Source organism: Zalophus californianus, chromosome 9, assembly GCF_009762305.2.
Source record: "Zalophus californianus isolate mZalCal1 chromosome 9, mZalCal1.pri.v2, whole genome shotgun sequence".
Taxonomy (NCBI): Eukaryota; Metazoa; Chordata; class Mammalia; order Carnivora; family Otariidae; genus Zalophus; species Zalophus californianus.
In genome coordinates, this window is record NC_045603.1 from 133,464,020 (window position 1) to 133,476,656 (window position 12,637).

Below are 12,637 nucleotides of genomic sequence, written 5' to 3' on the forward strand. Positions count from 1 at the left end.
GAGCTGTCTGGCTCTTTGGAAGGGGGATTTTGATTGTCCCCTTACTCAGCAAAAAGCAACCTTGTAACAACCAGGAGAAAAGCTAAAGCAAGGAAATGCATTACCCACAAGCGTAATATCAGAGTCAAGATGAGATTTCTCAAGGATAATGGGCTACTTAAAGTGCACCCGGAATATGTGTTTTGTTCTAAGAAACGTGTTTTAAGAGACTCTTTGAGAAACGTAGGTGTGTACAAAGGAAAGTTACCGAGAGGCCAGTCAGCTCGGGATGCTTGAATTAGTATCAGGAGAACAGTTGACCAAACGGAGCCGCGGGGGGATTCGATGAGGCTACACAAAAAGATTTCAAGGAGCACACGGCAGTGTTTGTCAGACATTTAAACGGTGTTTTTCAAGCACCTGAACGTTGAAGGTGGATTAGACTCCTCTGTGCAGTAGAACAGAGATCAGTGGGTGGAAACTGCCGGAAGGAAGGTGCGATCTACCCAGGGGGGCTCCCTTTCCTCATGGGAGCAGCTGAAAGGAGGCGGGAAGCCCGTGGGGTAGTGAGTTCTCTGTCACCAGTGGTGTTCAAGCTCCTGCTGCCCGTCTCATAGTGCAAGTGCTCTGCTGGGTCGTGTTGGACTTGAGGGCCTCCAAAGACCCATGGGCCCCCTGGCAGGTGGGACCTGGCCTGCCCACAGCCACGGCTGGCCCCGACTCTCTGTCCTTCCACTGCAGGTTCTACGATGAGATCAGGACCCCGCTCCTCTCGGACGTCCGCGTCGATTATCCGCCGGCCTCGGTGGAGCACGCCACCAGGACCGTGTTCCGCAACTACTTCAACGGCTCGGAGATCGTCACCGCGGGGAAGCTGGCCGACAGCGAGGCGGGGCGGCTGCACGTGGAGGTCACGGCCAGCAACAGCAAGAGGTTCGTCCTCCTGAAGACCGACGTGCCCCTGGAGCCCCACAAGGCGGGCAGGGGCGGGGGCGCCGAGGGCCGCAACCACGTGGAGCGGCTCTGGAGCTACCTGACCCTGAAGGAGCTGCTGAGCTCCTGGCGCCACAGCGGCGACGAGCAGGAGAAGCAGCGCCTGGGGCAGAGGGCGCGGGCGCTGGCCGTGGCCCGCGGCTTCCTCACGCCGCTCACCGCGCTGCACTTGAGGCTGCAGACGCACCAGCTGGAGGACGCGCGCGGCGCGGCGGCCGCCCTGGGCCCCGAGCCGGTGGTGCAGAGCCTGCGGGGCGCCGGCGGGCGGCCAGGTGAGCAGGCGGGGGGCCCGCCCCGCGGCAGCGGCCTGCCGTCCCGCGCGCCTTAGCGGGCGCGACGCGCCGGGCTTCAGAGAGTGTGGTACACCGCCGGCGGCATGTGCTTGCAAACGGTGGATCTCTGTAGAGAAATTAGGAAACGCGGCATTTGTCCCAGAGGTGTCCGGTAAAGTCAGTCTATGGGCAGATCGTCGGGACCGGGTGCCTACCCCGTGCGCGGCGGTATTGGAGGCACCAGGGTGAACGAGCAGAGACCAGTGTTTTAAGCGTCCCCTCCGCCTCTGTGAGTCCCTCGGAGCTATGCCGCTTACCTGCGGGGGCGCAGCTTCCCAAAGCCTGGGCATCTAGGGGGGACCCTAGCTCCTACCCACACACACCTGCTCTGGGCACCGCGAGAAAACCTCCCTCTCGGATGCTTGATTTGTATTGTCCTGACAAGGTACGTGCAGGACTAAGTTGTGGATTCTCAAGGGAAGGCATCCTTTACATGCTTCTCACTCAGAATCTAAACAGAAACGGTCATGTCCAGTCTCCTGTCATTTTGTTGGGGGAAATCGGTAGCGACAAGCAGGGGAAAAGTAGTTCTGCTGAAGCAGAGCATGATAATCTCAGTAATAACGGCTTGTGGGAAACAGCATGTTTTTTACGTTTTAACATTGTTACTGAATTCCTGCCAAGTTCACATTTCCTAAAGAGAGGGAACAGACAGGAACCCAGGGTGTGCAAATGCTGTCTCGTGCATTCCTCACACTCTAAACTCTGAGAAGCACCTGGGTGTGGTAGAGAGAGCGTAAGGGTAGGACCCAGGCACAGCTCTTTCCGCTATGTGGCTCACGGCAGGTGTCTGAACCTCTCTGGGCTTCTGTTCCCTGGTCTATAAAACGTAGATACTAATGATTTCTCTGAAAGGCCATTACAAGGATTAGATGGGCTAAAATCTTTGGTACAAAGCCAGTGTTCTGCAAATGTTAGATCCCTCTGCCTTGAGGGGTGTAGAACCAGACATTTATTAAAAGGTTCAGACTATAACTATATATGGATTATAACTGTCTGGTTTTTTTTACATTTTTGTAGTTTTTAAATTGTAAAAAATAACATAAAATTTACCATCTTAATCATTTTTAAGTGTCCAGCTCGGTAGTATGAAGGACATTCACAGGTCTCCAGAACTTTTTTCATCTTGCAAACCTGAAACTCCGTACCCATGAAACAACTCCACCCCCCCAACTCCATAACTGTACATTACATACCATAGAATGTTTTCCCTTCTTGTACACACAGAAATCTTAGGAAGAATATGCTCTAATTTATAAAAGAATAAAATAAGTTTTCACGTGGTACGCCTTCACTTGTGTGCTGTGAGGCCAAGCTCCTTCTTTACGACGGGCGATGTTTTTAAATGACCGCAAGTGCGTTTGGAAGCTTTATGTTTACTCACCCCAGACCTCTTGTCCTGCCTCTCGCCTCTTCCTCCTTAATGAATAACAGTGGGGGTTCTCTTCTTTCTAGGACCTCCTCTCAAGAAACCATACAGCCCAAGAATTAAAGTCTCCAGAACTTCAGGTAAAAGAAAAGAACGCGGTTCTGTGTCACTTGAGGGCCGAGATGTTTCCAGGTGGAGGGCCTGGGGTTCCCTGACGCCCGCGAAAATACCAGCTCCTAGAACTCAGCACAAGGACCCACGGTCGTTCAGGAGGGTGGGAGGCAGTTTGGAGAACCAGGGCGCTCGGTAAACCCTAAACACCGCGGCTGCTGCCCCGAGGAGGCTGGCAAGCCTGACAGCCGGACAGACGGAGGCTCATTTGCATCATGACTGAGTTTAAACGTTACTTGTTTCAGAGACGTGACATATACGTGCTTCCGGCTCCCAGTGGTACAAATATCTGTGATGGGCAGAGTTTATTATTATTATTATTATTATTATTATTTTATTATTATTATTTTAGTGTTTGGCTTTAGAAGGGAAAGACAAAAATACCATAGAGTTTCCTTTGGCCAGCTTCCTGGGATTATAATAAGCCTCCAGATGGAACAGCAACACGAAGGCAGGGTTTTAGTCTTGAAATGTACACGTCTTCCTTTTTAAGTCTGTGAATTGACATGCTGCTGACGCACTCGACGTGCCAGGAACGTTCTAGAGATTAGCCACGCGGAGAGGTTGCATGCGGTCTCTGATGGGGAAGGTACAACTCTTTTGAGCACACACGTGCTTTGTGGAATGCGAGGAAACTTTCCTCTTGGGTGCTGCGTGGAGTAATGGCTTTCAGACATCTCCCCCCTTTTTTCAAACCGCAGCTGCTTTCCTGGTAACAGGATTTGGATGATTCGAGTAGAAATGAAGTGTGAGCACAAGAAGCTCTCAAAGAACCGTCGCATAGTTACATTCATACCTAAAGAGTGCCAGATATATGGACCAGGACTTTTGTGTCCTATGGGTGCCTTTTTTTTCCTTTTTTTCCTCATCTACAAAAGGCCGGTACCTTGTATTTCTTTATATATCATACGGTGCTGGACACACGTCACAGTGAGACCAGCCAGGTTCTTTCCTGGGCCTTCCTGAGTCATGCTAGGGACAGAAAGAGTTTTTTGTTTTTGTTTTTTAAAATAGTTACACCGAGGACGTTAATTTGCTGGGACTTGAAAAGACTGACCGTATCCAAGTGTGTGTACATGACATAGAGAGGCATTTAGAAACACGTTGTGTTTGGCATAAAAATTAGAAAGAAACTAACTCTCCCATCTTGTGAGGGGAGAGAATTCATGTAGATGGTTGGGAATTATTTTGTCTGTACAATAAGAGGCAAGGCTGTTCATGTTGACCAGAGGCGAAAATGAGAATGCGCAAGCAACAGGGGCCGGCCACACGCTGGGGTCTTCTCTGTGGACAAAACTTTGAGAGCATTTAAGTCCGCGTGCCCCTGGGGAGGGACTTCCACGGCCACCGCTGACCGTCCTTCCTAACCCCCAGGGACTCTGAACCCCTCGTGGTCACCGCACTCAGGCTTGCTCATGGCCACTGTCACGCAGGGACTGTAGACGTCCGGTACCGTGTCTCCAGTGCCGTGGCGTTCCAGTCCCAGGAGAGGGAGTGTTCGCATCCACGTCTCTTCCCTTGGGTGGTCGGAGGAGACAGGAAATGATTTTCTGTGCCTGAATTGTGGTGGAAAGAGCATCATGTCTGGAGGGAGGGGACCCGAGTTCACAGACGCACCTCACACACTGACGCGTAACGCTAGCGTGTCCCTTCACCCCCAGGCACCTTCCGAGCCAGGAGAGTATTTACGCATGGGAGGCACCCAGTAAATGTCTTGTCTCTCTTGCTCTCTCCTGGTTTTTCCTGGTCTGGCAGTGGATGGAGATCCCCATTTTGTCGTGGATTTCCCTCTGAGCAAGCTCACCGTCTGCTTCAACATCGATGGGCAGCCGGGGGACATCCTAAGGCTTGTCTCTGATCACGCGGACTCTGGTACGTTCTGTGACCTCTGGGCAAGGGTAAGTTAGGTAGGACCACCCCCTCTGTTCTTGAGACGGATGTCCACGTAGGTAAGGAGGCACATCACAGACCCTCACTGAGGATTGTTGGTGCTTTGTTAAAGGAGGTCGACTGTGTGTGGGGCTCGGAGTCAAGAAGACAAATGTTGGAAGCCTGCTCTGACTTTAGCCTTGGGCACACGTCTCCCTTGTAACCTGGAGACAGTGGTCCTTGCTCTGCCAGTCTCATCAGACCACTGCAAAGACCAAATTCAGTAATGGATATGAAGTGGTTTTGTAAATGCACAGGTGCTATAGAGATTGAGGATCTAGTATTGTTTTCATGTCTCTCCATTCCCAAACTGTAATGGTGGGAAGGCCGGAGCCCTAAAGCCATCTCTCCCGGTTCCTCCGCAATGCCGCTGTTAAGGCCCCAGCTCGGTGTGCCTTGAACACGAAGGTAAACAGGGCTCTGACCCCCTTGGGTCTGTAGAGGGGCTGGGGGAAAGAGGTCAGTACACGTATAGCTCCAGAACCACACGCAGGGATGGCCACGGGGCAGTTCTCGGTTCGGAGAGGATGCGTTTCTTGAAGGCCAGGTGACACGTGTGATGTAATTGTGTAATGTATGATCCCAGGGCTCCTTTCCCACCTTGTTCTCTTGCAAGCCTCCCTCGTCTTTGAGCTAAATCTCAGCTTGTCCTGACTCAGGCTCAGCAGGGAGTGGGGGCCTGACTGTACCGCTCCCTGGAGGCGCCCACCTTCCTAGGGGCTGTTCCCGGCGTTTCTGTGATCAGTCGGAGATGCCTGGAGCCTTGAGGGCGGCCTACCTGGTCTCTGCTCAGGCTGGGATTTCTCCTTACCCCCTTCCCCTTGCCCCAGGGAGGGCAAGCCTACATCTTGCTTCCCCTGCTCCACCGTGTCGATAACGTGGGGACGGCTTCTCTCACGCCCTCCCGCACACGTGCCTTCACTCATTCCGTGGGACTGAGGGGCCCCTTCCCGCGGCCCAGGTACAGCGCTGGGGCCCGAGGAGGAAGGAAACTGTGTTGGAAGCCTTGAGCGTGGAGGTGGGATGGTGCGCTAACCACTGTCCTTCCCCGCGGCCTTCCAGGCGTGACGGTGAATGGGGAGCTGATTGGGGCCCCGGCGCCCCCAAGCGGCCACAAGAAGCAGCGCACCTACTTCCGCACCATCACCATCCTCGTCAGTAAGCCCGAGAGGTCCTATCTGGAGGTCACGCCCAGCAGAGTCATCTGGGATGGTCGGGACCGGCTGGTCCTGCCCTGCAGCCAGAGCGCGGCCGTGGGCGGTCGGGAGCTGGGGGTGTCCGTGTCCGCCAACGCCAGTGTCACCGTCACCATCCGGAGCACCCTTGCCTTCGTCATCCTCATTCACCTGTACAAAAAGCCGGCCCCCTACCAGCGCAACCACCTGGGTTTCTACATCTCCAACAGCGAGGGTCTCTCCGGCAACTGCCACGGGCTCTTAGGTAGGCCGCTGCCCTTCACGCTGGCTCTGAGCCCAGGATCCAGTTTCCCGAAGTGAGGCTGATGTTGCCAATACGGTCAGCTTGACCTTGAAACGCAGTCACGAAATCGCATGCCTTGCCCCCTGGCGACTCTCGGGAGGGGGAACGGGTGATTCTCGCTGGTCTTCTGGGAAAGTGAGCAAAGCCTTCGGGAGGCGTCTTCTCAACGTCTGGCTCCCGACTTCGGGCAAGAAGATGCCAGTAAAGGGCAGTGCACAGCCCAGGCCCCAGGCGTGGGTCCCCCACCCTGCCCTGGGCCTCAGGCAGTCCTCTCTGGCTGTTGGCGACAAGTAAAGGGTGAGCTGCCGCCAGGGCCCAGTTTAGAAAGCAGGATTTCCTGGCACTTGAGCTGGACGTGTTTCTGTCCTGCTGGACAGCCAAGCATGAGCCGCCTTGCCCAGACGCAGCCCAGGACTCCTGCGGCCTTAGCGGTGCCCTCACTTGGCCTGCAGGATTCTGGTGATGAGGGTCAGGAACGGGCCGCAGCGACTGCTTTCCACCCCCTCAGCCGTACCTACCGGATGCACAGTCTGGGAGGGGAGCTGGGGCCTGGAGGAGAGGGAAGACCCCAGCCTCCTTCCCTATTGGTCGGGTCCGTCCTGCTCTCCCAGCTCACGAGGAGACGGTGGTCAACTGTCTGTACGAGTCTAGGCGGCTTCCCGTGTCAGCAGCCGGGCGGCTTCCCGAAGAGGAGGCCACTGCGAACACCACCTAGGACTCCCCGTCCGCACCCAGCAAACACATGTTTGTCCCTGACACGGGACAGGTGTGTGTCTTCTGGGCAAGTCCAGCCTAGGACTGCAGTCAGTTAACCGCGCCCCCCCCCCCCCCCCCCCCGCTCTCAGAGCACCCGTCCCCCCGCCTCTGGGCAACACCGTGCACTGACTGGTCACCAGTGGCCGAAACTGACATCAGATCTTTCAACTCACGGTTGCCTACGCTTGACTTAGACCCAATGCTTTTTTGTGTCCTCCCAGGTCAGTTCCTGAACCAGGACGCCAGCCTCACAGAGGAGCCTACTCACCCTGCGTTCCCGAAGGCAGGTGAGCGCTCCGAGACCTTCCTAAAGGTGAAAGGACACCAGGTCCCGGTGGTCTGGAAACAGCGGAAAATCTACAATGGGGAAGAGCAGGTGGACTGCTGGTTTGCCAGGAACAACGCAGCCAAACTGATCGACGGGGAGTACAAAGATTACCTGGCAACCCATCCTTTTGACTCAGAGACGTCGTTTGGCCTGGGACTCACCAGGGGACTCTGACACCAGCAGCCTGAATGCACGAGAGCGTGACAGGGAAGTGGTCTCTGGGGACCCCGCGTTGTGCTTCCTGTCGCTCGTGCGTGCCTGGTGTCTTGGCAGTTAGCTGCCTCCAGGGACCTTCCCTTGGTGGCGTGTAGGCCCGGGGTCTGCTTGAGTGAAGGGTAGAGTCAGGACTTGGAAGCAGAAATGTTATTTCCTTCTACTTCCTCCTCCTGCCTCCCCCCCTCCCTCTGTCCAATAGAGAAAGATGGTGGCCCCAAGGGGGAAAGGTCATACTTAAAAGCAAGACGTCTGCGTTTCACACCAATTGGCTTGTCTGTCTCCTAGCCTGTCATAAGGTAACTGATAAGGAACACTGCCACAAAGCTCCCTTTCTCTGGAAATGGCCAAGTTTGGGCACTCTGCTTTCCACCTTATTCTAATGCTTAGCAATCTCTCCTCTTAGAACTACTGCCTTCTCCAGATGTGTGGCCAACCTCTGCCTCAGGGGGACCTCTCCTTGGGCCCCGGCCATGGGTCAGGCAAATAGCTCATAGATTTGATCATTGTAAACAATTAAGTCTTTTCTTGGGAGAGAATTTTCTTCCGCTGTGATACCTTGCCCTTGAAAGTGAGTTTGCATTAAAAAAAAAAGAATTGGTTGAAAATAGAAAATCCTCATCCCAGCTACCGATGTCTAATGGGCTTTGTAAACCACTCGACTGTGCTGATGGGTGTTCTATTTATTCCAGTAAAGCTAATAAACAGGACTACCCCACGTGGCTGCTTTTTACTGGCCTCTCTCGGTTGGAGAGCTGGCCCACCTTTGACTTGGCGCTCTCCTCCCCTTGTCATAGTTGCGGCCTTACTTGCTGGCGGTCCTCGGGGAGGTGACGGATTAGGCCCTCGCAGCCCTGGAAGGGGACGTAGAGCCGGCACAGAGCGCATCATCAGCCTCCTCCAGGAATGGGGCTTGCACGTTCTCAGCAGGAGGTGCGGGCGTGCTTACATAGCTGAGAAGCCTTCCCGCATCTCAGGCAAAGCCAGCGAATTGGGCGCGGGGGGCGGGGGGCACTTCAGTTCCAGAACTTGGACAAGCAATCTGCTCCCACGAGGCAAAGGTTAAAATCAGTGGCCGGGGCTGCAGAGGTCAGGGAGCACCACTCTCCTAGCGGACCTCCTGTGCGAAGCCCGTCACCCTACCCAGGGGAGGCCAGGCCGAGGGAGGCATCCTCCTTCCCCGCCCTCCTTGCTAGTTCTTGCTTTTGCCCTGTTTGGTCTTCTCGAAGCCACGGAGGTTCAGCAGAGCCTGGTCCTCACTGGGTGAGGAGCGCAGTCGGGACGCACATGGACGCAGGGCCCCCTCGAGCCACACGGCAGAGAAAGGTCGCGGACAGAGAAATGGAATATTTTAACGTGAGGCTGAATTAAATAAAAGCTTTTGTGCTGGCTTCACAGGAGGTTTCTTCTAGTCAGGAGTGACTCCAGAGCATGCTTTCATGAGATGGGGAAGCATACTTAGCACTTGGAGAGAAATCAGAGCTAAGAATATTGTTTATCATATTTGCCCTCCCATGGGGAACATTTGAACAGCGAAATGACATCCACATGTTCCTGTTGGAGCAGGCGGCTTCGGGAGGTTGGGGGGGGGCAGGGGGCGTTTTCGGTTCTGTCTCAGAGACTCGGTCTCTCCCCACTTTGTGCCCCTACCGGGCCACGCCCGGCCGGCTCTGGGTTTTCAGACTCCCATCTTCCCAGACTTGACTGCCTGTTTTCATGCCGGCGGTGCCAAGACACCAGCCCAGACGGCCGGCAGAAACGGCCATATGTCAGAGCTCAGAGGAAGCGGAGGAGTGTGCACGGGGGGGGCCAGTGCCTGTCAGGCTCCCCGGGGAGCCCCCGTTACATAACTTCAACCCCAGATGTCCCTCGAGCCTAGGGGCCCAGCCCACCCGTCAGCATCGGACGTGGTGCACAGTCCAGGGTAGGCCTCAGGGCTCCTGGGAGAGCGGCGCCCGGCTGGCTCAGTCGGTAGAACAGCGATGCTTGCTCTCGGGGCTGTGAGTTCGAGCCCACGGTGGGCACGGAGTTTACTCAAAAAGAAAGACTTCGGGGAGGGCTGTTCCCGCACATTACCAGTTACTGCTGCTTTCTAAGAGCAGAGAGGAGTGTTCCAGCAAGGCACCCCCACACCCTCCTCTTCTGGGAAAAAAAATGCTTTTTGAGTATCAAGGTTGAGCTTTTATTGTAATGTTTTTACTTTAGACAAATCCCACTTTTCTTTTTCCTCCTCTTCGTTGTCTCTTTTTATTGAACAACTTACTTACCTTTAAATGATCTATTTAATGAGGCTGTGATAGCTCCAAAAACCTCCACAGCCATGTTATACTTAGGACCTTGTAATGCAATTGGAAAGCATAGTATTTTCTGTTCGTCATGTGTGTTGTGGGTAGCAAGCTTTGTAAAAAGTAAATACAGCGGCGCCTGGGTGGCTCAGGTGAGCGGCCGACCCTTGATTTCGGCTCAGGTTGGGATCTCAGGGTCGTAGGATTGAGCCCCATGTCGGGCTCCATGCCGGGCATGGCACCTGCTTGGGTTTTCTCGCTCTCCCTCTGCCCCTCCGCCAACTTGTGCACACATTCCCTCCCTCCCTCTCTTTCTCTCTCTGTAAAAAAATAAAATTAAAAAATAAATTAAAAACTGCTTAAAAGTAACAGAGGAAAGGAGGAATTCCTTTCCCTGGTGGGGAAACTGAGGCAGAGTCCAGTTGAGTGGTTTTTCCCACGTTATGTGAAAGATGGTAGAACAGGGCCAGGCTGAACCCCCAGAATTCATTCTGTTAGGTTGGCTGTGATTTCACCATGTGGGCCATCATTTCTCTCCCTTGAGCACTTATAAATGGGGGCAGGGTGCTAAGTGAGCAGTTAAAGGAGACTGACCACTGTGTTGCAGTCAGAGGAGATAAATCTCATGTTCTCACCACAGCCAAAAAGGTGACTGACTGGGGTCTTAGCAGGTCCCTCCTGGGTCCCTATGCCCTCCCTTATCTGAAAAAGAGAAACATCTGAATGGGGGTCCTCTCTCAGGGTTTCCTAATTTAAAGCATCCCATTCCCCAAATAACTTTGGAAGGGGACGAGGTCCTGAGGGTGGGGCCCCGGATAGGATGAGTGCCCTTGCAGGAGGAGATGCAGGAGAGAGGATCTTTCTGCTCTCCACCGTGTGAGGATGCAAGAAGTCGGCCATCCGTGAGCGAGGAAGAAGGCTCTCACCAGACACCGAATCTTCGGGCTCCCTGATGCCGGACTTCCAGCCTCCAGAGCTGTGAGCGAGAAACGTGCGTTAAGTCACCCAATCTATGGTATTCTGGGAATAGCGGCCTGAGCTGACTAAGACACTGAGGCCAAAATATGCATTCTGTCCCCTTGGTTAAGCTCCCAGAATGTATGCAGTGCTGTTACTCAATCGGAAGGGCTCCTGGAACCCTGAGAACATAGTCCAGCTAAAATAAACAGCAAATAAAGTTACATAGCTAAGCAAAGACTTAGAAACATAACTTTAAATGTTTATTTTAGTCAGTTAAGAAGGAGGGCATGAGATAGTTCTTATTCAAGAGCCCCCCCTTTTTTTTTTAACAGAGATTGATGTCTAAAGACAAACAGCATATCAGTACATTTCTGTTTTGAGGGAAAATGCAGTTAGGGCTGCAGAGAGTAAAGCTGGATGATTCTAACTGTGCGGCTTGCTTGTAGCAATTTCTGAACGACATGAAAATATATGTAAACGGAGGAGTGAGTGACATCGGAAAAATAACGGTAAAACAACACAAGCTACAGAACTGCAGCAGTCATTCCTGACCGGATTTATGTGACTGTCAAACACAGAGAGAAGCGCCTTAAACCTCTCTGTCCCTTATCTTCTGGGGCTCTGACATCCCAGAACTTCTGCCAACTTAATCGGGTCCCTCATTTGCACACCCCGACCCCCACCCTCTTGCTGCTGCTGCTTCCATTTGCCTCTGGGACGTCTTCCCTCCTCAGGCAGCCTTTCTAGCCAGTGGTGGTGGCATTGCCCCTCCGGGGCTGAGGGGTCCTGCCGGGGCTCGTGGAGATCCCCGCTGAGCTCTGTTAAATTCTGAATGGAGCACCCCCAGGGTCAGGGCCAGCGCAGGCACGGAACGTGAGCGAAGAAGGCGCTGGAAGGCCAGGTGAAAGAGAAAACCAGCGAGAGCCAGGGCGTCAAGTCAAGCCCCTCTGGGCTTTGGCTTCTTCATCTGTAACACGAAGGGGTTGCACTAAGACCCCAGGATCTTTATCAGCTGCCGGCAGATGAAGATACTTCCCAGACTTCCAAGTAACCAATGCAGAATGATTCACTTGATGACTCCAGTGGATTTTGAGATCCAGTGTTCCAGACCCAGGGGTTCAGAGGAAAACAGAGCCTGTGCTTGCAGGGAGGTGACAGTTCCGAGCGGGAGGGAGAACAAATGGAAGGATGGGAACAGAGCATCAGAAATACTGTGCGTGGCCTTGGCCGTGGGCTGCGCCCTGCACAGAGGAAGCTCAGCTGTGAAGGCGGGCAGGCAGTGGGGAAACCAGTCCGGAGATGGAGGGTGTTGCACCACAAGCAGGAAGAGCATGTGCAGCGGCAACCAGAGAACCTCGCCTTCTATAGCGTTAGGCGGCTGGGAGCTTCTCCCGAATGGCAGGGGCCTTCTTCCTCTACCTGCTCTGCGTTGGATTTGGGGGCCAGGTCCGTCCCCAGCCCAGGGACAGGCACCGCTCCCATGGCCCATCCCGTCCCCAGGGCTCCCACTGGCATTGAGCAAACTCAGGTCCCTCTTTTCTGCGACACGCCCTGCCCTCAGCAGCCTCTCTGTCCTGCTCCAGCTCTCGGGACCCCCTGGGCCCCCGGCCCCCCGGCACTGGCCTCCTGTGCGGGAGAATACTGTGGAAGGAGCTTCCTCCCTCACTCGGGCTCGTATCAAAGTGGCTCTGTCATCTTCACACCCCTTCCTTCCGAGTATCACGGGCCACCTCCGTTCTCACGGCCCCTGGGCAGGGGAGTCGGTGATTTTCTTTCTAAAATCTCCAGACTCTTGTTTCCCACCAGGTTCTGGTCTCTTGTTTCCAAATATCACTCTGGAAGT

At 54.2% G+C, this 12,637-nt stretch overlaps 1 protein-coding gene across 2 annotated transcripts in view; it reads left to right on the forward strand.

Annotated features, from left to right (window-relative positions):
* The window catches only part of ITIH5 (inter-alpha-trypsin inhibitor heavy chain 5), a 78,645-nt gene extending 70,375 nt beyond the window's left edge, over positions 1-8,270 (forward strand). For both annotated transcript variants that reach the window (XM_027593850.2, XM_027593851.2), the window contains 5 exons: positions 721-1,244; positions 2,760-2,813; positions 4,600-4,716; positions 5,836-6,213; positions 7,230-8,270. In XM_027593850.2, the coding sequence (XP_027449651.2) occupies positions 721-1,244; positions 2,760-2,813; positions 4,600-4,716; positions 5,836-6,213; positions 7,230-7,510 (1,354 nt within the window). In that variant the 3' untranslated portion in view covers positions 7,511-8,270. The remainder of the gene's footprint in view (positions 1-720; positions 1,245-2,759; positions 2,814-4,599; positions 4,717-5,835; positions 6,214-7,229) is intronic.
* The last annotated feature ends 4,367 nt before the right edge of the window (positions 8,271-12,637 follow it).